General features: G+C 47.8%; 1 protein-coding gene across 7 annotated transcripts in view; it reads left to right on the top strand.

Moving 5' to 3' along the window:
- The window catches only part of CFAP251 (cilia and flagella associated protein 251), a 98673-nt gene extending 75178 nt beyond the window's left edge, over positions 1 to 23495 (top strand). For 2 of the 7 annotated variants that reach the window (XM_064379665.1, XM_064379663.1), the window contains 4 exons: positions 9950 to 10178; positions 11804 to 11905; positions 14278 to 14382; positions 15337 to 19018. In XM_064379665.1, the coding sequence (XP_064235735.1) occupies positions 9950 to 10178; positions 11804 to 11905; positions 14278 to 14382; positions 15337 to 15638 (738 nt within the window). In that variant the 3' untranslated portion in view covers positions 15639 to 19018. The other 5 variants (XM_064379664.1, XM_064379666.1, XR_010343795.1 and 2 more) reach the window with 5 other exon arrangements.
- Positions 23496 to 23833: the final 338 nt, after the last annotated feature.

Below are 23833 nucleotides of genomic sequence, written 5' to 3'. Positions count from 1 at the left end.
TGGGGCTGATTCATTTTGGCACCAGTGTCACCTTCATGAATCCCTGTGGTCTAAGAGCAGCAATACTCAAAGTGTGGCCCCAGAACAACAGGATTGACGTCACCTAGGGACTTATGAGAAATGCAAATGATCAGACCCTATCCCAGACTCAGAAACCCTGCAGGTGGGACCAGCCGTCTGTTTTAACAAGACCTCCTGATCTTCGTGGTGCCTGATGACGTCTGCAAGCCCTTGCCTTCCAGCCGTGTTTCTCAAGCTTGGCTACACATTCAAATCATTCGAATGAGGAGCTTCCAAAAATTTGGTCCCCAGACCAATTAAATCAGGATCTCAGCTGGTTGAGGTGGCTCATTCCTATAATCCCAGCACTTTTGGAGGCCGAGGCAGGCAGATCACTTGAAGTCAGGAATTCGAGACCAGCCTGGCCAACATGGTGAAACCCTGTCTCTACTAAAAATACAAAAATTAACCAGCTACTTGGGAGGCTGAGGCAGGAAAATTGGTTGGACTCCGGCGGCGGAGGTTGTAGTGAGCCGAGATCGCGCCACTGCACTCCAGCCTAGGCAGCAGAGACTCCCGTCTCAAAAAAAAAAACCAGGATTTCAGGGAACAGGACCTGGGCCTCAGAATTGTTTAAACTCTTCAGGTGAATTGAATGAAGCCCTGCCTTGGCAGGCGTGAGAATGCCAATCAAAGGCCAGGCTGACTGACGACCACCAGAGTGTCTGGGCCGCTCAGCCAGGACTCCTGCTTCTCTCAAGTCATCTTCACACAGGGACATTCAGAACAAGCTCCACGTTCTATTTCCGGCTCCGAGGTTCCTCTCCCAAGCATGAACTTTGTTCAGACATGTAGCAGAATCTGCCTTTTCAATGAACACTTTCGAAGTCGGCTCAGGAAGGAAATGTCAGTGATGCCGAAGCTGCCAACTCTGTGCTTGTTGAGTAGTGATTCTTGATCAGTCATATGGGAAGAGAGAGTAAGAGGTGAATCACATGCTGAGTGGTTTGTGCTGCGAATGTTTGCTGAGCTCTTTGGAACTCTCTGGGTATGAGTAACTCAGGCCCTTATGAATTCCTTTTGTCATCTTAGTCTCCTGTTTCTGAACTAAGTTAAATCGTATATTACATTGAGAATTTATATATACATTATTTATTTTTGTTTTCTTTTTGAGACAGGGTCTTACTCCTCACTCCTGTGGCCCAGGCTGGAGTGCAGCGGCACAATCATGGCTCACTGCAGCCTCCGCCTCCCGGGCCCAGGTGATCCTCCCATTTCAACCTTCCAAGTAGCTGGGACTACAGGCACGGGCATCACCACACCAAGCCAATTTGTTGTATTTCTCTTCGAGACAGTGTTTCACCATGTTGCCCAGGCTGTCTCGAACTCCTAAAGCAATCTACCCACCCCGGCCTCAGTGCTGAGGTTATAGGTGTAAGCCACCCCACCTGGCCAAATTATAATTTATGTTATGATTACATGTATTCTAATTAGCAAGTGCATAGAAAATATAATAATCATAAGAATAATTACTGTCTGTTGAGTGCTTGCTATGTGTTAGGCATTATGTTAACCATTTTACATACATCATCTCAATAAGCTTCAAAAAAGCCCAATGCATACGTATTACTATATTCCCTGCTTTTTCAAGATGAGGAAACAGGATAAGGAATGTCATTAACTCACTCAAGGTCATATAGACAGAAAATGGCAGAGCCAGAGTTAGGTCTATCATCAAAGATTGCTGTCATCATCGAAGATTACTCTTTCAGCTCCCGCCTCTACTACCTCGTGGTAAATAGTGGCATTCGTATATATTAATATTGTCAAAATTTTTAGTGCAATATGCAAATAATTGCTACTGGATAGTATTTTCTTCCTACATAAAATTATACATGATTTAACAGGCAATTGCACATAGTATAAACTCAGTAAATGCTATATATGGAAGAGTGTTACCATTTACAGCTACCATAATAGTATCAATTGTATGTCAATTATAGTTAATTTGTATCTGTAACCAATAATGTTATTTGAAAAGGCCATTCCTGGAATGTTACTTTTTTTTTTTTTGAGACAGGGTCTCACTCTGTGGCCCAGGCTGGAGTGCAGTGACGCAACCAGGGCTCACTGCAGCCTCGACTTCCTGGGCTCAAGCAATCCTCCTGCATGAGATCCCCAGTAGCCAGGACTGCCACCACACCTATGTGTTTGTTTGTTTATTTATTTGTTTTTGAGATGGAACCTCGCTCTGTTTCCCAGGGTGGAGTACAGTGGCGTGATCTTGGCTCACTGCAACCTCTGCCTGCCAGGTTCAAGTGATTCTCTTGCCTCAGCCTCCTGAGTAGCTGGGATTACAGGCACACACTACCACACCCGGCTACTTTTTGTATTTTTGGTAGAGATGGGGTTTCACCATGTTGGTCAGGCTGGTTTCAAACTCCTGACCTTGTGATCCACCTGCCTCAGCCTCCCAAAGTGCTGGGATTACAGGTGTGAGCCACTTTGCCCAACCTAATTTTTTAATTTTAGTAGAGATGAGGTCTCATTATGTTGCCCAGGCTGGTCTCAAACTCCTGAGCTCAAGCCATCCTCCCACCTTGGCCTCCCAAAGTGCTGGGATTATAGGCATGAGCCACCACGCCTGACCTGGAATGTTGCTTTGAGAATTTGTGGCGTCTCTGAAAATACTAGGTGATTACTTAGATACAGTGTTTAAGGAAAAAAGCAGTTGTAAAATTATATATACCAGTTTTGTAAAGAATATGCACGTGTATTTTATATGCATAGAAAAAATAGGAAGGAAGTGCCCCAAATCTTTCAAAAAAATTGTGACTGGCTGGATTACAAGAGAGTTTTATTTTTTTACTGATACTTGAGGCCAGACCAAGATGTAAGGTGAAGGGTACTTGAGACAGGTTGGTAACTTGGCACTGCTTCAAACTGGTGTCCTCTGAATTTTTGTTCCACATTTGTTAAGTGGGACAGGGAGAAATTGGTTACCGATTGATAAATATTGTGTACAAATATAGATTAATTTTCTGGCTCATTCCCAGAGACCAAAGTAGAATGCCTATTCTTTGGCGGGCGTAGCGGGGAGAGGAAGCAAATTATTTCCCACTTTTCTATTGCTCTTATTCTTTCTTCGTAAAATTCCAAACCCCACAGTTTATTGGGAAATACCTTAATTTAAAATGTAAATGCTAAGATAAGTTACTAATTCCTTGCCCTTTCCCTGGTATGATTGGGGTTTCCGCATTTCAGCTGACTGCTACACACACGGTACAAAAATACTGCAGAGAGAGAGGCTGATGGCAGTGAGGAACAGTTTCGTTTGTTTCTTTAATTATTCTATTTCTTTCTTCCTCGTGTTTTGCCTATGACATGAGACGTCCTGTGAGAAGTCCTGTGTTAACTGGCACCACATTTCCACTTAAACCGCGACATGTCAGCACCCTTCGCTCATCCTAGAAAAATTAGAAAATACACAAAGAATGACTTTCCAAATGAGAAGGGAAATTTTAAAAAAATTATTATTTTTTAAAGCTGCAAAGAATGAACATCTAAAAGTTCTCATGGGTCTGGGTTCTCTAGGGGGCAGCAGTAGTAGCACAATCACCTGATCATCTGCTAGTGGCCAGAAGGAAAGGCCTTATCTAGAAGGCATTTGGGAGCCTGGAGTCACGGCTTTTCCCTCTGATGAGAAGCTGTTCACGCTCTAAGGTGAGTGGCCTGGTGCAGCCGCACTGGAGAGTGTTTTCAAGTTCTTGCAGTGAAAAGTGGCCACATTTTGGTTTTGCTTCATACAGATGCATGAACCTAAGCAACTGAAGTCTGCAAGTGGGCCGGGCGCAGTGGCTCACACCTGTAACCTCAGCACTTTGGGAGGCCGAGGTGGGTGAATCACCTGAGGTCGGGAATTCAAGACCAGCCTGACCAACATGGAGAAACCTCATCTCTACTAAAAAAATACAAAATTAGGCAGGGATGGTGGTGCATACCTGTAATCTCGGCTACTCAGGAGGCTGAGGCAGGAGAATCACTTGAACCTGGGAGGTGGAGGCTGCGGTGAGCCGAGATCGCGCCATTGCACTCCAGCATGGGCGACGAGCGAAACTCCGTCTCGAATAAAAAGTCTGAAAGTGAATGAAATGCCATGTGCCAGCATTCTGTACCCGTGTGGGTGACAACTTGAGAGCAACAAGTGACGGGGTTTAAGGTGATCTCCGTTTAAAGGCGTCTTTAAAGCAAAAGGAAGCAATCTTTGTGTGTTTTAAAATTATTATTGCCCATGTGCAAACGGAAAATTCAGATACAGGTACATGGGGCAAGGAGGTAGTGAGAGGGCTTGCGGGAACAGCACACAGGTGAATGCAAAGGCGCGCCACAACACCCAGCTAAGTTTTGTATTTTTTGTAGAGACAGGGTTTCACCAGGTTGCCCAGGCTGGTTTCGAGTTCCTGAGTTCAAGCAGTACTCCTGCCTCAGCCTCCCAAAGTGCTGAAATGACAAAGTGTGAGCCAGTGTTTCTGGCCATCATCTCTCAAAAAAAAAAAAAAAAAAAAAAAGGCAGGCATGATTGCGCACTCCTAGTGACAGAGCGAGATTCTGTCTCTTAAAGAAAAAAACAATTTAAGTCTCCCAATCCCTGAATATGGAATGTCTTTCCATTTACTTATGTTTTCTTTAATTCTTTTTTAAACAATATTTTGTAGTTTTAGAGCACAAATCTTACATTTTTTGTTATATTCCTAAGTACTTTATTCTTCATAATCCTATTGTAAGTGGAATTGTTTTTTTTTTTTTTTTTTTTTTTAGACGGAGTTTCGCTCTTGTTACCCAGGCTGGAGTGCAATGGTGCGATCTCGGCTCACCGCAACCTCCGCCTCCTGGGTTCAGGCAATTCTCCTGCCTCAGCCTCTTGAGTAGCTGGGATTACAGGCACGCGCCACCGTGCCCAGCTAATTTTTGTATTTTTAGTAGAGACGGGGTTTCACCATGTTGACCAGGATGGTCTCGATCTCTTGACCTCGTGATCCACCCGCCTCGGCCTCCTAAAGTGCTGGGATTACAGGCGTGAGCCACCGCGCCCGGCCGTAAGTGGAATTGTTTTATTGATTTATTATACTTCTTGTGGTGTTCACTGCCAATGTGTAAATAAATAAAATAGATTTTTTTTTTAGTTAGATTTTTGCATTTGTCACCCAGGCTGGGTGTAATGGCACTGTCTCTGCTCACTACAGCCTCTGCCTCCCAGGTTCAAGCGATTCTACTGCCTCAGCCCCCCAAGTAGCTGGGACTATAGGCATGCACCACCACACTTGGCTAATTTTGTATTTTTAGTGGAGACCGGGTTTTACCATGTTGGCCAGGCAGATCTTGAACTCCTGACCTCAGGTGATCCGCCCACCTTGGCCTCCCAAAGTGCTGGGATTATACGCATGAGCCACCATGCCTGGCCTCAAGTGATTTTTTTTTTTTTAAGACAAGGTCTCCCTTTGTGTCCCAGGCTATAGTGCAGTGGCATGATCATGGCTCACTGCAGTCCTCCCACCTCAGCCCCCTGAGTAGCTGGGACCACAGGTGCATGCCACACACCTGATTAATTTTTTGTTTTTTGTAGACGCAGGGTCTTACTATTAGTATGTTTCCCAAAATGGTCTTAAACTCCTGGCCTCAAGCAATCCTCCAGCCTCAGCCTCCCAAAGTGCTGGGATCACAGGGGTGAGCCACTGCACCTGGCCTATAACTGCTTTTTTTTTTGAGACGGAGTCTCGCTCTTGTTACCCAGGCTGGAGTGCAATGGCGCGATCTCGGCTCACTGCAACCTCCGCCTCCTGGGTTCAGGCAATTCTCCTGTCTCAGCCTCCTGAGTAGCTGAGATTACAGGCACGCACCACTGTGCCCAGCTAATTTTTTGTATTTTTAGTAGAGATGGGGTTTCACCACGTTGACCAGGATGGTCTCAATCTCTTGACCTCGTGATCCACCCGCCTTGGCCTCCCAAAGTGCTGGAATCACAGGGGTGAGCCACTGCACCTGGCCTATAACTGATTTTTATATTATTGGTCTTATACCCTGCAACCTTGCTGAAGTTGTTTACCAGTTCTAATAGTTTTTAGTGTGTTCTTTTTTTATATACAAGAATGTGTTACCTGCAAATAGAGATAGCTTTGCTTTTCCCATTCAATTCTGGGTGCCTTTTATCTTCTTTTTCTGCCAAATTTCCCTGGCTAGGACCTCCAGTACAGTGTTGAATGGAAATGGTGAAGGCCAGCCACAGTGGCTCATACCTGTGATCCCAGCACATTGGGAAACAGAGGCAGGCAGATTGCTTAAGCCCAGGAGTTTGAGACCAGCTTGGGCAACATGGTAAAACCCCGTCTCTACAAAAAAATACAAAAATTAGCGAGGCATGGTTGAGCAGCACACCTGTAGTCCCAGGTCCTCTGGAGGCTGAGGTAAGAGGATCACCTAAGATCACCTAAGCCTGAGAGGTCAAGGCTACAGTGAACTGAGATTGCCTCACTGCACTCCAGCCTGTGTGACGGAGTGAGACCCTGTCTCAAAAAAAAAAAAAAAAAGAAGAAGAAGGAAGAAAGAAAAAAGAAAAAGGGAAATGGTGAGAGTGGACATCCTTGTCTTTTTATCGGATCTTAGGAGGAGAAAGCATTGAGTCCTTCATCATTAAGTATGCTGTTATCTGTGGGTTTTTTACACATACTCATTTTTGGGTTGAGGAAGCTTCCTTCTATTCCTAGATTGTTGAATGTTATTATCATGTAAAGTTGTTAGATTTTGTCAAATGCTTTTTTTCTGTGTCTGTTTAGATGATCATGTGTTTTTTGTCCTTTATTCTTTAATCATAATGTATTATATTAATTGAGGTTCATGTATTAAACCAACCTTGCATTCCTGGGGTAAATCTCACTTGATCATGGTGCACAATCCTTTTGTGTGCTCCTGGACTCAATTTCTTGTGTTTTCTGGAGGATTTTTACATCTAAAGTCATAAGAGACCTTGGTCTGTAGTGTTGTTTTCTTGTGATATCTTTGATTTTGGTCTCGGGATGATACTGGCCTTGTAGAATGAATTGGAAAGCATTCCTTTTTCTTTTATTTTTGTGGAGTTTGTGGAAAATTAGTATTCTTCTTCTTTTTTTTTTTTTTTTCCCCAAGATGGAGTCTTACTCTGTTGCCCGGGCTGGAGTGCAATGGCATGATCTTGGCTCGCTACAACCTCTCCCTCCCGGGTTCAGGTAATTTTCCTGCATCAGCCTCCTGAGTAGCTGGGACTATAGGCACAGGCCACTACGCCTGGCTAATTTTTGTAATTTTAGTAGAGATGAGGTTTCACCGCCAGGCTGGTCTGGCGTGATCCACCTACATTGGTCTCCCAAAGTTCTGGGATTACAGGTGTGAGCCACTGTGCCTGGCCAATATTCTTCTTTAAATATTTAGTAGAATTCACCAGTGAAGGCATCTGGTCCTTGGCTTTTCTTCGTGGAACATTTTTAAATGACCAATTCAAATTCTCTTCTTTTTACAGGCCTGTTCAAATACTCTGTTTCTTCTTTAGTAAGTTTTGGTCATTTATATCTTTGTAGAAATTTTTCTGTTTTATTGAAGTTATCTAATTTGTTAGCATGCTATTGTTCGTAGAATTGTCTTCTGCTCTTTTTTTTTTTGGGACAGAGTCTCACTCTGTCTCCCAGGCTGGAGTACAGTGGCATGATCTCGGCTTACTGCAACCACCTCCCAGGTTCAAGTGATTCTCCTGCCTCAGCTTCCTGAGTAGCTGAGATTATAGGCACACACCACCATTCCTGGATAATTTTCACCATGTTTGCCAGACTGGTCTCAAACTCCTGACCTCAAGTGAGCCACCCATCTCGGCCTTCCAAAGCTGGGATTACAGGCATGAGCCACTGTGCCTGACCTCTTATGCTCATTTTTATTTCCATAGGGCTGGTACCGATGTCATCTCTTTCATTCTCAATTTTAGAAATTTGAGCTTTTTCTCTTATTTTTCTTTGTTAATCTAGCTAAAGATTTGTTCTCCATGGCACATTACCTGGAAAAGTTTTTTAAAAAATGCAAATAAAGATTTGTCAATTTTGTTGATCTTTTCAATGATTGAGGGTTTCTTAGGTGTTCATTTAAAAATTATACCATTCAGGGTGTTAACATTGTTTGTGGCAAAATAAAAATTATACCATATAGGCTGGGCACGGTGGCTCACGCCTGTAATCCCAGCACTTTGGGAGATTAAGGTGGGTGGATCACAAGGTCAGGAGTTTGAGACCAGCCTGGTCAATATGCTGAAACCCCATCTCTACTACAAATACAAAAATTAGCTGGGCGTGGTGGTGCCCGACTGTAGTCCCAGCTACTTGGGAGGCTGAGGCAGGAGAATCACTTGAACCCGGGAGGCAGAGGTTGCAGTGAGCCGAGATCGCACCATTGCACTCAAGCCTGGGCAACAGAGCAAGATTCTGTCTCAAAAAAAAAAAAAAATTATACCATGTAAGTTACATATATGTTACATATAATCTGTTGTACATATCAAATGTTGCAGAGTAAAATTGGAAATAAAGGAAAAAGGAATCATGGTGCAGTTAATTGTCTGAAGAAACTTACTGGGACCATAGTTTCTATATTTGGCTTTTACACTAAATTTTCCTATTCAGATAGACTAATTTCTAAATTCTTGATGCTTCTATCTTTAAAATGAAAGGAATGTCTTCTCACAGGCAGGGAAGTAGTTGATACACTATCAGTCCTTAGGTGCAAGGTGATTACATGAAGTCATGTTCATGCCAGTGCTTCTGATGTATTCATTGCTGGTATTGACAAATTTGACACAGTGTTAGGTCTGCCTTGACAAAGTCCCACAAGCTGGGCGGCTTAAAGCCACAGAAAGCTGTTCTCTCACAGAAGTTGAAATCAAGGTGTTAACAGGGCCACGCTCCCGGTGAAACTGTTGAGAAGAACAGAGTCCTTCTTAGCCCCTTCCAGCTGCTGGTGGGTACCAGCAATATTTAGCATTCCTTGGCTTAAGGCTACATCACTCTGATCTCTGCCTTCCATGGTCATCTTCTCTCTCCTGTCTTTTTTTTTGTTTGTGATGGAGTGTCACTCTTGTCACTCAGGATGGAGTGCAGTAGCACAATTTTAGCTCATTGCAACCTCCGCCTCCCAGGTTCAAGCAATTCTCCTGTCTCAGCCTCTCAAGTAGCTGAAATTACAGGTGCCCATCACCACGACTGCATAATTTCTGTATTTTTAGTACAGACAGGGTTTCACCATTTTGGCCAGGCAGGTCTCCAACTTCTGACCTCAGGTAATCCACCCACCTCAGCCTCCCAAAGTGCTGGGATTACAGGTGTGAGCCACCGCGCCTGAGCACTCTCTCCTTTTCTTAAAAGGATGCCCACCATACTGGAGTAAAGGCCCACCTACTCCATCCAGCATGACCTCATCTTAACAAATCCTGTCTGCACTGACCCTCTTTTTAACTAGATCATATTCTAAAGTCCTGGGGGGTTAGGACTTCAACCCATGACAGACATGTTCTAAGCTAACCATGAACATCTGTCTGTTACTCGCCAATTTTTTTTTTTTTTTTTTAGGCAGAGTCTTGTTCTGTCACCCAGGCTGGAGTTCAGTGGCATAATCTTGGCTCACCGCAACCTCAGCCTCTGGGGTTCAAGTAATTCTCATACTGTGCCTGGCTAATTTTTGTATTTTTAGTAGATACGGGGTTTCACCATGTTGGCCAGGCTGGTCTTGAACTCCTGGCCTCAAGTGATCTGTCGGCCGCAGCCTCCCAAAGTGCTAGGATTACAGGTGTGAGCCACCGCACCAGCCCTGCTTTCTGATATTTAGAAATCTATCCCGGTGCCTTTTCTATTTACTGTGGTCTCTGTTTTAAATATATTTCCCCTAGATTGAGGATATATTTAACGAAATCAAATTTGGGGAGTATGTGGACACTGGAAAGCTAATCGACAAGATCAACTTACCAGATTTCCTCAGAGTGTACCTTAACCACAGGCCACCTTTTGGTAACATCTTGAGTGGCATCCACAAGAGCTTTGAGGTGCTCGGTTATACCAACTCCAAAGGGGAAAAGGCCATTCGACGAGAGGACTTCCTGAGACTGCTCGTTACCAAAGGTAAGCACATACACCGGGATGTCTGGGAACATCCTGGGGCCATTTCCAGTGTAGAGAACTAAGTGTGGGGAGCCAGCCCCTGTGGGAGCTCCATCTTTCATGAAAGAGGTGATTTGACCGGATTTGAGCCACGAAGGATCTGGCTGACTCACCTGCATCCCTGGCAAGTACAAGGTAATGGGAGGAACCCAGAGCTAAAAAGCAGAAGACTGCGATTTGTGTTGCAGCTTCCTGAACATCAGCAAGACTCAGCGTCCTCACTTGTAAAATGGGAAGAAAAACGCCAGCTGATCCATCTCACGGGGGTGTCATAAGATTTGTGTTGATCTGGGCACAGTGGCTCACACCTCTAACCCCAGAACTTTGGGAGGCCGAGGCGGGCGGATCACCTGACATCAGGAGTTCAAGGCCAGCCTGGCCTACATGGTGAAACGCCATCTCTACTAAAAATACAAAAATTAAATGGGCGTGGTGGCAGGCACCTATGATCCCAGCTACTTGGGAAGCTGAGGCAGGAGAATCACTTTAGCCTGGGAGGCAGAGGTTTCAGTAAGGCAAGATTGTGCCATTGCACTCCAGCCTGGGTGATAGAGCAAGACTCTGTCAAAAAAGAAAAAAAAGATTTGGATTGTATTTGTGGAATGCAACCAGACCAAAGTAAACTTTTTAATTTTTACCTACTATGTTTCTCATTGTTGTCCGTGAAGATGTCAAGTAAACTGTCTCTGGATGACATTTTCATCCTAGTCCAACTGGGTGGTCCTGATAAGAAGGAATTTGAAATGAAGTAGAGCCTGGTCTCAGCAGCATGCTGCCTTATTTCTCTATGCCAGACCCACGTATTTTCCCTGCCTGGGGGACCCTGTTTAACACCATTAAGGAAGTATATGTGACAGTACTATGGGACTCTAGATTGTTTTTGTGTCTAAAGAAAAAAGGCTGGGCATGGTGGCTCACACCTGTAATCTCAGCACTTTGGGAGGCTGAGGCAGGAAGATCACTTGAGCCCAGGAGTTCAAGACCAGCCTGGCATAGTAAGACTTCATATCCACCAAAAAAGTTATTTTTTGTTTGTTTGTTTTTTTCTGAGACAGAGTCACGCTGTGTTGCCCAGGCTAGAGTGCAGTGGCACAATCTCGGCTCACTGCAACCTCCACCTCCAGGGTTCAAGCAATTCTCCTGTCTCAGCCTCCCGAGTAGCCACGACACCCAGCTAATTTTTTGTATTTTTAGTAGAGACGGGGTTTCACCATGTTGGCCAGGCTGGTCTCAAACTCCTGACCTCAAGTGATCCACCCGCCTTGGACTCCAAAAGTGCTGGGAGTACAGGTATGCACCACCGCATCCAGCCTAAAAAAATTTTTTTTAAGGAGGCTGAGGCAGGAGAATTGCCTGAACCCAGGAGGCGGAGGTTGCGGTGAGCCGAGATCGCGCCATTGCACTCCAGCCTGGGTAACGAGCGAAACTCCGTCTCAAAAAAAAAAAAAAAATTTTTTTTTTAATTGTATAAAAGAAAAAAAAAGTGGAATGATTCTCCTTAAGCCCTCTGAATGATAGCGCTAAGCCCTGACAGCATGCTTAGCCCCAAGAGCTAAGCAACCACCTTCTTACTCTGTGACACACAGGTGAGCACATGACGGAGGAGGAGATGTTGGATTGCTTTGCTTCACTGTTTGGCCTGAATCCCGAGGGATGGAAATCCGAGCCTGCAACCTCCTCTGTCAAAGGTACCCTGGCTGGCTTTGTCTGGGCACGTAGCCATGGCTCACTAATTTGTTGTAGACTTAAGTACGTTTATTTCTCTTGATTGGTGCAAGCCACTCTCCCTAAGACTGTGCACATAACAAAGTAAGTCTGTTGGGAATCCCACATGATAAGTTATGGAAAGACCAGTGAGCGGCGGCTACGCTGAAGAGATGAAGCTTTTGTTCCCGCGCTCCGTCCGTCCTTTTGTTGCGCGTGGGCTTGTTTTTCCCTTTGTTCCACTGACCTGTCGTCTTGCCAGCTTGGGTGGGTGAATGTTGGCCACCAGTAGAGGATCCAGTTTGGCAGCTGTTTCAGAAGAAGAGGTATGCCGGGAAAGACTTGGGGGCCAGGCACCACGGCTCATGCCTGTAATCCCAGCACTTCGGGGAGAGGAGGCAGGAGAATCGCTTGAGCCCCAGAATCTGAGACAGGCTTGGGCAACATAGCGAGATCCCATCTCTACAAAAAATAATACAGGCTGGGCACAGTGGCTGACACTTGTAATCCCAACACTTTGGGAGGCCGAGGCGGGTGGATCGCTTGAGGTCAGGAGTTCGAGACCAGCCTGACCTACATTGTGAAATCTCATCTCTACTAAAAACACAAAACTTAGCCAAGCATGGTGGCACATGCCTAGAATCCCAGCTACTTGGGAGACTGAGGCGGGAGAATTACTTGAACCCAGGAGGTGGAGGTTACAGTGAGCCGAGATCACACCATTGCACTACAGCCTGGGCAACAAGAGCAAAACGCCATCTCAAAATAAATAAATAAATAAATAAATAAAACAACGATCTGGGCATAGTGGTGCATGCTTTTAGTCCCGGCTACTCAGGAGGCTTAAGTGGGAGTATGACTTAGGCCCAGGAGTTTATGGTTGTGGTGAATTAGGGTTGCGCTGCTGTACTCCAGCCTGGGCAACAGAGTGAAAGCCTGTCTCAATTTTTTAAAAAAAGAGACAGAGAGAAGGATCTGGAGAAGGAGGGAGCAACAGCTTGGCGGGCAGCACAGGCTCAGCTGCAAGCTGCCAAAACTTTCAAGTTTTTCTGTTTGTTTGTTTTGAGACGGAGTCTTGCTCTGTCACCCAGGCTGGAGTGCAGTGGCACGATCTCGGCTCACTGCAACTTCTGCCTCGTGGGTTCAAGCGATTTTCCTGCCTCAGCCTCCCAAGTAGCTGGGACTACAGGTGCGTGCCACCACGCCAAGCTAATTTTTTTGTATTTTTAGCAGAGATGGGGTTTCACCATGTTAGCCAGGATGGTCTCGATCTCCTAACCTCGTGATCTGCCTCAGCCTCCCAAAGTGCTGGGATTACAGGCGTGAACCACCATGTAGGCCAACTTTCAGGTTTTTAAAGGTCATCCTCCTCTCCCTTCCTGCTATAGCCTAAGTATTTTTCACCTTCTTTTAGTGCACTGGACCTGAAGTTTGGGTTGTGACTTTCAGCTCGGGAGGAACCAATCTCAACGGCTCTTCTAGGCTCACGGGTGTGGGAGCAGCTCTGCTGACAAGCCCAGGGGTGGTCAGATCCCACCACCGTCACCAACACTGAGGAGGGCGCAGAGGCCCCTCACCCATTCCCCTTTTCTCTCTCCTTTTATTGTCCATTCCCCACATCAAAGTAAACAAAGTCCCTGAACTCAGATAATTCCAGACTCTAGTATCTAACGGGTCATTCCCAACCTGCAAGCTCTCCCTACCCCATTCCTTTATGTACTTTGGGTCTCAGAATGTGCCTTTCCCAATTGTTATATATGTATGCTGTGTTCCCAGGTACCTCGAAACAGAAAAATCATGTGGTTAAGCCTTTCCAGAGAGGTTTGCAGAGATTTGGTTGACAGTGTTCTATTCTGCAAAGGAGAGATTTTTTAACCAACTTCCACCCAGAGGTTTTCAAGGAATCAAAGCCACATCACAGCACAAAGCACCTCTTGTTTTTGTTTAGTAGCATTTCCTTGTGTTTTTGGAAAATCCTTCTGAGTTAGAAACATAATCATTGTGGCCGGGTGTGGTAGCTGTAATCCCAGCACTTTGGGAGTCTGAGGTGGGAGGATCACTTGAAGCCAGCAGTTTGAGACCAGCCTGGGCAACATAGCAAGATCCCATCTATAAAAAAATATTTTTAATGAGCTGGGTGTGGTGGTGTGTGCCTGTAGTCCCAGCTACTCGGGAGGCTGAGGTAAGAGTCTCATTCGACCCCAGTAGATCAAGGCTGCAACGAGCTACGATTGCTCACTGCACTCCAGCCTGGGCAACAGAGTGAGACCTGGTCTCAAACCCCTTCCCCCACCCAAAAAAGAAAGAAACATAATTATCATGAAGGCATTTGGTGTTCTTTTCCTGTTTTGGCTAGGTTCAGAAATTTGCCTTGAAGAAGAACTTCCAGACGAAATCACTGCAGAAATATTCGCAACTGAAATTCTTGGCTTAACCGTTTCAGAAGCTTCCGGCCAGGACGGTCAGTGAAGTTATCAGGAACGTTTAAAGCACAGAGGACTTGGGACGTGTGTGGATGCACGTGCTATGTTTTTCACGAGGCACTGCTTTTTATGTATTTCCCTCCCCCTCCCATTCTTTAGAACATTTAGACATTAAAGCAAATTTCTGGTGAGCAATGGAATTCACAAAGTTGGACATTCCACTGTTTCTGAAATAGAAAAGTGGGCGGAGGCAAGAAAAACCCTGGCAGCTGGATATACTTGGTGGCTGGATCCCTGGGTCTCTGGCGATGCCGCCTGCGTGGGGTTGCACGGAATACGGAGGGGCGTGGTCTCAGGGCAGAGGGATCCTCAGCTGGCAGCAGGCCTGCCTCACAGCACGTATGGTCCAGGGAAATGATGGTCCATGGAAATGATGGTCCATGGTCTCATCCCCTTTCCTTGCAGGGCCGCCTGGACCCTCCACCCAGTGTGGCCCAGTGTGGATCACCCCTGCCTGTTGTGGGGTGGGGTGGGGGTGCTGGGTGCGTCAGGCTCCTGAGAGTCCCGGATTGTGGCTTCTTATCAGCAAAACACCCAAACGGCGGTGTGTGGCCGTTATAAAGAGCATCACTAACCATGCGTAACCCCAGTGACAGCTGCCGGGAAAATGGAGAAGCCCCTCTGAGCCCCTCCGAATCCGTTCACGCTGCACCTGGGCCAGAAACCACAGAACAGTCCCACCCAGCAGATGCTGGGGCCTCCCTCGCACCCACACTCACCAGTGCGGTGGCTTGGCCACCTCACTCACCCACACTCCGCTGGGCCGCAAAACATGTAGTAGGCAAAAATAGGGGCCGGTTCCCCAGCTCCGGGACATTTAGGGGACGTTACTAAGTTTATAGCAGTATTTTGGCCTTGAAGATAGCATAGCATTGTAGTGCGAATAGATGAGAGTTACAGGCTGACTTTAGAATTTTGTCACCCATTCTGAGGTCTCATCCAGGCAAAGGTGCCAGATGTCATTCTCCAACATGCTCCGCCCAGCACACCCCCCAGACCAGCTTCTTCCCCAGAGAAACCAGCATCTAAGATAACACTTCGGATCCACTTAAAGCGACTTTGTCTGAAGGCACATTCTGCAGCAGAGAAACAGAATGACAACCACGCCGTTACTCATACACGAAGCCCCCTCCACTACGTGGGGTCCAGCTGGAAATCTGGCGCAGTGAGTCTTTGGAATGCCCTGGAACATGTAACGGAACTGTCTACCCCAAACCAGGCTGTGTCACTGTGACCTTGGGGCAGACAGCACAGGCCAGCTTGTCAGACCATGTCACCAGGGCTTTGCAACCTAGTTTACATTTTGTTCTTTTTAAAAAACATGAAAAGAAAAACAAGCTTTATGAATCAATTTTGCAGCTGCTGAGGGCTTAGGAGATCTAGTATCAAGCCAGTTAAAAAGTTCCTGGGGACATTTTAGGGAACAAGAAACTCCCAAATGACTTGTTCTCTTCAAAAAACAACTCAGAATTAGATGCAGGCTGGACACTAACCGGGGGCTTTGTTCATTGAATCTGGCGCCCTCTGATTTGGTTCCGACTGATGGCATGTGCTGCAATTGTCTTGAGCAGAACCGACCTGTGGTCTGTTGGACCCACTGTGGCGGGCGGGCCCAGTAAGCTGGGACACTGCCCGGGGCAGGCGGATGCTCTCTCTCTGCCCATCCAGCTTTAGCGTCTCCTCTGGAGTCAGGAGGGGAAGGTGGAGCCCTGGTTACGGATCATGGTTATGGTTATGTTCACCGAGGAGACCAAAATCACCATGGACAGCGGGATCGGCACGAACGGCATTCCCGCCCCACACCCAGCCCGGCCTGCCGGGGGATGCTTCTTACCTGGGGGCCTCTTTCTGCAGGTGTTTGTGGGGTGTTTTGGTTTTTGTTTTTTTGAGACTGAATCTTGCTCTGCCACCCAGGCCGGAGTGCAGTGGCACAATCCCAGCTCACTGTAACCTCCGCCTCCCGGGTTCAAGCAAGTCACGTGCCTCAGCCTTCCGTGTATCTGGGATTGCAGGAATGTGGCACCAGCCACCACACCCAGCTAATTTCTTTTTTTTTTTTTTGAGATGGAAATTCATTCTGTTGCCCAAACTGGAGTGCAATGGTGTGATCTCGGCTCACTGCAACATCAGACTCCCGAGTTCAAGTGATTCTCTGGCCTCGGTCTCCCAAGTAGCTGGGATTACAGGCGTGCACCACCATACCTGGCTAATTTTTGTATTTTTAGTAGAGATGGGATTTCACCCTGTTGGCCAGGCTGGTCTCGAACTCCTGACCTCAGGTGATCCACCCATCTCAGCCTCCAAAGTGCTGTGAGTACAGGGGTGTGCCACCGCGCCCGGCCAAGGTGCTTGTGTTTTGTTGTCTCCCAACTTCCTTGACAAAGGCGGGGCAGCCCCTTTCAGCCCCAGGAGGGCCTCTTCACCTCCCATCAGGGCAGGCCGAGCCTGGTGGCCACACAGGTGAGAAACGGGAGGCCCTAGCAGCCCGATGCCATCAGCAGGAAAGAGGGCACGGCAAAGAGAGCTCAGGCTCCTGGCAGTGGGGGTGGCAAGGCAGCGACAGCAGGAGGGGACAGCAAAGGAGACAGCATCGTGGAGCTCCCGCGTGCATCACACTTAGGGACTAAACGCGGAATATCAGAAACACACTGTGATGCTCCTTTGCAGAAAGATTCCTGTGCATTCCACACAGGGCCTGTGGCCGGCTGACTCTCACATCCCGGTTTGTGCGTTCTGGATCAGGAACCACCAAGAGCCTCCCCAGGGCCAGCTCTCTGCCCCAGACCCCCAGTCCCACCTGCAGGTGAGGGCCTCGCCCGCATAGCGTTCGGAGCCGGGAGCCACTGACTTGCCGCCCTCCTGTTCAGCTTCTGCAACTTTCTAGCCACCTGTGCACCCTTGGGTGTGGCTAAGCTCTTAGACCTCAGTTTCCTCCCGGAGCAACTCCTGTGGTGGTGGTGCAGATGAGAAGAGACGGTGCAAGTAAAGCATTACTGGCACAGGGTAGAGCTCCAAATATGACAGCAGCTATTAATATCACAGCAGAAACTGTGCCTGAGAATCAGGAAGACATTTGGTATAAATTAACCTCTCTCAATCCCAGAGTTTGAGCAAGAGTTAGCGTTTGCTCAAATAGGGGTCTCTCCTAGTTTTGACGATGAGCTCTCAGCAAGTATTTGTGGAATGATGGAGTGAATGAACTTGAAGCCTCCGTGCTCCTTCCTTCCCTCCTTCCCTCCTTCCCTCCTTCCTTCTTTCCTTCCTTCCTTTCTTTCTTTTTCTCTCGAGACAGAGTCTCACTCTGTTGCCTGGGCTGCAGTGCAGTGGCACAATCTTGACTCATTGCAACCTCTGCCTTCTGGGTTCAAGTGATTCTCCTGCCTCAGCCTCCCGAGCAGCTGAAACTACAGGCTGCACCACCACACCCGGCTAATTTTTGTATTTTTAGTAGAGACGGGGTTTCATCATGTTGGCCAGGCTGGTCTCGAACTCCTGACCTCAGGTGATCCATCCTCCTCTGCCTCCCAAAGTGTTGAGATTACAGGCATGAGCCACTGTGTCCGGCTGCTCCCTGCTCTTTTCATAGCTGACTTATCTTTGGAATGAAAGCGAATGGCAGGTCCTCTCCAGGCCCTCGTCAGGGTGGGCAAACTTCCCCTGTCAAGGGCCAGGGAGTAAATATTGAGGCTCCTGGGGTGAAAGGGCCTCAGTAGTGACTTCCCAGTCCTGCCGTTGTAGTGCAGAAGCCCCCAGGGACAACACAGAAAAGAATGCCTGTGGCTGGCTGCCTCCCAGCCCAGCTTTACCTATGGACCCTGACATTTGGATTTCATGATAATTTCCACATATCATGGAATATTATTTGTCTTTTGTTTCTTTTTTTTTCTAACCGTTTAAAAATGTGAAACCCATTCTTAGCTTGGAGACCTGCTCACAGAGGCAGCAGCCTGGATCTGCCCCGCAGGGCGTCCACCACCCCACCTCTGCCTTGTAGGCCAAGGGTACTCACTCCTACTCATTTCTACAAATACTACAAATCTGTACCAACACCTGACTGGCACTTTTCAAAAACATGCCAAGGTCTGACGGGCAAGGAAAGACGGAGAAACTCTTATAGACCAGAAGAGACGGAACCATGGCAGCTAAATGCAGTGTGGACACCTGGACCCATTCCCGAAACAGAAAAAAGACATGAGTAGGAAACTGGTGAAATCCAACTCAAGCCTGTGGTTTAGTTAATAGTGTTGCACCAACGTTAATTTCTGAGTTTTGGGCGGGGCACAGTGGCTTATGCCTGTCATCCCAGCACTTTGGGAAGCCGAGCTGGGAGGATCACTTGAGCCCAGGAGTTCAAGACCTGCCTGGGCAACATAGGGAGACCCGTCTCTACAAAACATTTTTTTTTTTAAATTAGCTGGGCATGGTGGAGCATGCCTGTGGTCTCAGCTACTTGGGAGGCTGAGGCCGGAGGATCTCTTGAGTCTGGGAGATGGAGGCTGCAGTGAGCTGTGATTGCACCACTGCACTTGAGCCTGGGTGACAGAGCGAGGTCCTGTCTCAAAACAAACAGGCCAGGTGAGGTAGCTCATGCCTGTAATCCCAGCATTTTGGGAGGCAGAGGTGGGCAGATCACAAGGTCAGGAGTTTGAGACCAGCCTGGCCAACATGGTGAAACCCCATCTCTACTAAAAATACAAAAAATTAGCCAGTCGTGGTGGCAGGCACCTGTAATTCCAGCTACTCGGGAGGCTGAGGCAGGAGAAAAACTTGAACCAGGGAGTTGGAGGTTGCAGTGAGTAAAGATCACACCACCGCACTGCAGCCTGGCAACAGAGCAAGACCCTGTCTCAAAAAAAAAAAAGAAAAGAAAGAAACACAAAATTTCTGAGTTTTGGTCAGTGTATCACGGTTGTGTAAGATGTTCACATTAGGGAAATTGGGTGAGGGGTCCAGGGAACGTGGCACTATCTTGGCAAGCCTAAAATTATTTCAAAATAAAGTTTTAAAAAATGAAATCTGTGGCCCCCTTCTGACTCAGTCACCCCTGAATCATTTCCACAATCTGCCCTGTGCCTTTCAATTCTCGAACAAATGCTCCTGCTGGCGCCACGGCGGCACCTGGGTCCCCTTGCTGGCTGCCTGACCTGTGCAGACCCGGCCCTCTGCTGGGCTTCGAGGTGATGCAAACAAAAAGGTCTTTTTTTAAACATCTGTGTCCTCAAGCTGTGGCTGCCTGAGACACTGGTGTTTTTGGCTTGAGCATGTTCTTTGGGGATTTGGCCAGCAGTTTCCCTGCGGGCAGCTATTTCCAAATTGACTGCAATAAACAGATGCCGGGTGCAGGGAGTTGACGGCAGTTGCCACCCTGCTCATATGTCACGGAACCGCCCTCTGCTAGCTTAGCTGGAAGGAATATTTGAAAAGAGAAAGAAAGAAAAGGTGGTTGATGTAGCACTGTCCAGCGGCGGCAGCGTGATGCTGACTGGTGGGACAGTTAGCTGTGGGTCTCGGCGCCCTGAAGGTCGTGTTCTCCCGGCTGCGCTGATGCCAAGGCGGACTCCCATTTGTCAGTGCCCAGGCGAGAGGCATCAGGCTCAGGAAGGCCGTTATCCAGCACTGGCGTCACCGCCCTCCCTGAGAGTGTGAAATCGCAGGTGGTGCCCTGAGGCAAGGGTGGGGGCGTCAATATCAATGCTGCCCGGAATCAAGAGGGCCCGGACCATCGCTTGAGCCCCCTCCCCATGTACTCTTGTTTTTTTTGATTGGAAGTCACAAAACACATCAGTATAAACATCGTATTTATTTTTGCACTTCTCACTTTTTAAAGCTGGTGAAGTTGTCTGGGGGGAGCAAGTTTCACGACCACAGCGAGTGCAGGCTCCGCTGAGCGCTTCACGCCACCTGGATGTGCTGCAGACTGCACCAGCCCACTGGCTAGACCGGCTGCCCTGGAGAAGGGACAGTGGGTGGTCCCCTGGGCCTGGAGCAGGGCTCTCCCTGCACCTGTGAGAGGATGGGGAAGTGGGGCACGTGCGTCCCGAATGCGAGGGTGGCTGCCATCCCCTTCCCCTGGAAGCATCTCGTTTCTTCCTCTATAATCTGACAGCACTTTGGGAGGCCAAAGCGGAGGGATCACCTGAGGTCAGGAGTTCAAGACCAGCCTGGCCAACGTGGCAAAACCACATCTCTACTAAAAATACAAAAATTAGCCTGGTGTGGTCGCGGGCGCCTGTAGTTCCAGCTACTTGGGAGGCTGAGGCAAGAGAATCACTTGAACCTGGGAAGAGGAGGTTACAGTGAGCCAAGATCATGCCAATTCTCTCCAGCCTGGGTGATAGAGCCAGACTTCATCTAAAAAAAAGTCTGAGAGAGATGGACTTCATTTATTTACCTACTCATGAATTCAACAAATGCTGACTGCATGCTGGGCGCCGTGTGAGGGCTGCCTATTCGGGGCGAACCAGAGAGTGGCTGTGGGCTTTACGGAGCTCACGGAAAACAAACACATTACCGTAGCCTTGCAAACTGTGCTCAGAGCCAGGAGGGAGAAGCCCGGTCCCTGCGAGAGGGCATCCCCAGAGAGGACTGGGTTTCTGTGAGGTGGTCAGGGAGGGCCAGGTACAGAGGGGAGCAGGTTCCGGAGGGGGCCAAGGAGCCAAAGCTGGGAGCTGCACAAGAGCCAGATACATTCTGTGAACCAAAGGTTTGTGCAGTCAACCCTGGGGAACGCTGCAGGCTCAAGACAAGGCATCTGGAATGACCTCTCGTGTTCCTTTACCACTGCCATTTACGCTTCTTCCTCTGGAGTCTGAGTAGGAATGTTTCATACGGGAAGTGGGTAGGTGGCCGCGTGCAGTGGCTCACACCTGTAATCCCAGCACTTTGGGAGGCTGAGGCAGGAGAATTGCTTGAACTCAGGAGGCAGAGGTTGCAGTGAGCCGAGATCATACCACTGCACTCCAGCCTGAGTAACAGAGCAAGATGCTGTCTCAAAAAAAATAATAATAATACAAAATTTAGCTGGGCATGGTGACGTGAGACTTTGGTCCCAGCTGCTCAGGAGGCTGAGGTGGGGGATCACTTGCGTCTGGAGAAGCTGAGGTGCAGTGAGCCGCTTTGCACCACCGCGCTTCAGCCTGGGCAGCAGAGTGAGACCCTGTCTTAAAACAAGAAGAGAGGGACAGCTTGAATTTGGTGTCAATCATGATCTTTGGTTTGCTGTAATAGAAACTGACTCTGCTTAGCTTAAGTGGAAAAGGACTTGATTTCAAAGCTACCAGGCAACCCACAGAATCAGTGGAGACCCTGGAGAAGCAAGCCCTGGAGACGAGTGGGAACCAGAGGAGGCCAGGACGCCCTAATGGTGCTGCCACCCTGAGCACTTGATCCTCCATCCTGTTAACCTTTCCAGTGGCCACTTCGGCTGTGAGTCATTTCCTCAGTGTCCCTACCTTCCTCAAAACTCAAAGTCAAAATCAAACCCACAGTGAGATCCCACTTCACCTCCACTAGGATAGCTAAAAATTTAAAAAGACAATAACAAGTGTTGGCGAGGATGTGGAGCAGTTGCCACATTGCCGGCGGGGGTGTAAAGTGGTGCAGCTGCTTTGGGAAGCAGCTTGGCAGTTCCTCAAAATGTTGAACATAGAATTACCAGATGACCCAGCAGTTCCCTTCCTAGGTATGTAGCCAAGAGAAGGGAAAACATTCATCCACACAGAAACACCATTATGTACACCCGTGTTCATAGCAACATTAATCATAGTAGCCAAAAGGTAAGACCAGGCACAGTGACTCATGCCACAGACCACAGATCCCAGCACTTTGGGAGGCCAAGGGAGAACTGCTTGAACCCAGTAGTTTGAGACTTCAAGACCAGCCTGGGCAAGTGAGACCTCATCTCTTAAAAAAAGAAAGGCAGGTGGATCACCTGAGGTCAAGTGTTCAAGACCAGCCTGGCCAACATGGTGAAACTCCATCTCTACTAAAGTACAAAAATTAGCCAGGCATAGTGGTGGGCTCCTGTAATCCCAGCTACTCAGGAAGCTGAGGCAGGAGAATCACGTGAACCCGGGGGGCGGAAGTTGCAGATAACGCCACTGCACTCCAGCCTGGGTGACAAGAGTGAGACTCCATCTGGAAAAAAAAAAAAAGTCTGGGACACAATGGTGCATGCCTGTCATCCCAGCACTTTGGGAGGCCAAAGCAGGTGGATCACTTGAGATTAGGACTTCGAGACCTGCCTGGCCAACAGGGTGAAACTTCTTCTCTACTAAAAGTACAAAAAATTAACTGGGCATGGTGGCTCATGCCTGTAATCCCAGCTACTTGGAAGCCTGAAGCACGAGAATGGCTTGAACTCGGGAGGCACAGGTTTCTGTGAGTCGAGATCGTGCAATCGCACTCTCAGCCTGGGTGACAGAGCGGAAAAAAGAAAAACAAAAGGTAGAAACAACCCAATATCCATTAAAGAAAGAACGGAAAAGCAAATTGTGGTATATCTATACAATGGAATATTATTTAACTATAAGAAGAGATGATGTATTAATACACGCTACAACATGGTGATCTTTGAAAACAGGCGAAGTAAAAGCGGCCAGACCTAAAAGGCCACATACTGTATGACTCAATTTATGTGAAACCATAGAGACAGAAAGTGGATTCGTGGCTGCCAGGGGCTGTGGGGAGGGGAGGCAGAGAGCGACTATTTGATGGGTACAGGCCCTTTCTTTTATGGATGATGAAATGTTCTAAAATCGATTGTGGTAACAGTTGCACAACTCTGTGAATACACTAAAAACCACTGAATTGTATACTATAAAAGGGTGAATTTCATGCTGTGTGAATGATATCTTAATAGAACCATTATTTTAAAAAATCAACTGGCTAGACCATCCACCGTCCACGCCTAAGGTTGGAACCCATGCCCAGGACTTAACCGGGCCTCTAGTTAAGAGAGAGACAGGCCCCCTTTAGCTCCTGTGGCAGGGTGGGGGGGCGCTGCTTCCACCCACAAAGACTCACCCGGAACTAGGAGGGTGTTCAGAGGCTGAGCAGGCGAAATCACCCCACATAAGGAGGGTACAGGAGAAGAAATCCGGGGAGCCTTCTAGATCCCTGGCCTAAGAATGTACCGAGCCTGTGTCTAGAGGGATCCCAACTTCACTCCAAGCCATGAGTCATCCAGACTTTCTGCATTTAATCATTCAGTGTTAGAAGATTGGCCGGTCGAGGTGGCTCACACCTGTAATCCCAGCACTTTGAGAGGTTGAGGTGGGTGGATCACTTGAGGCCAGGAGTTTGAGAACAGCCTGGCCACCATGATGAACTCCTGTCCCTACTAAAAATACAAAAATTAGCCGGGCACTGTGGCACACACCTGTAATCCCAACTACTCAGGAGGCTGAGGTGGGAGTACTGCTTGAATCC

This window comes from Aotus nancymaae, unplaced genomic scaffold, assembly GCF_030222135.1.
Source record: "Aotus nancymaae isolate 86718 unplaced genomic scaffold, 86718_ANA_hifiasm-v0.15.2.pri h1tg000021l, whole genome shotgun sequence".
Lineage (NCBI taxonomy): Eukaryota > Metazoa > Chordata > Mammalia > Primates > Aotidae > Aotus > Aotus nancymaae.
Note: the sequence above shows the minus strand (reverse complement) of the source record. Positions and strands in the feature narration are given on the sequence as shown.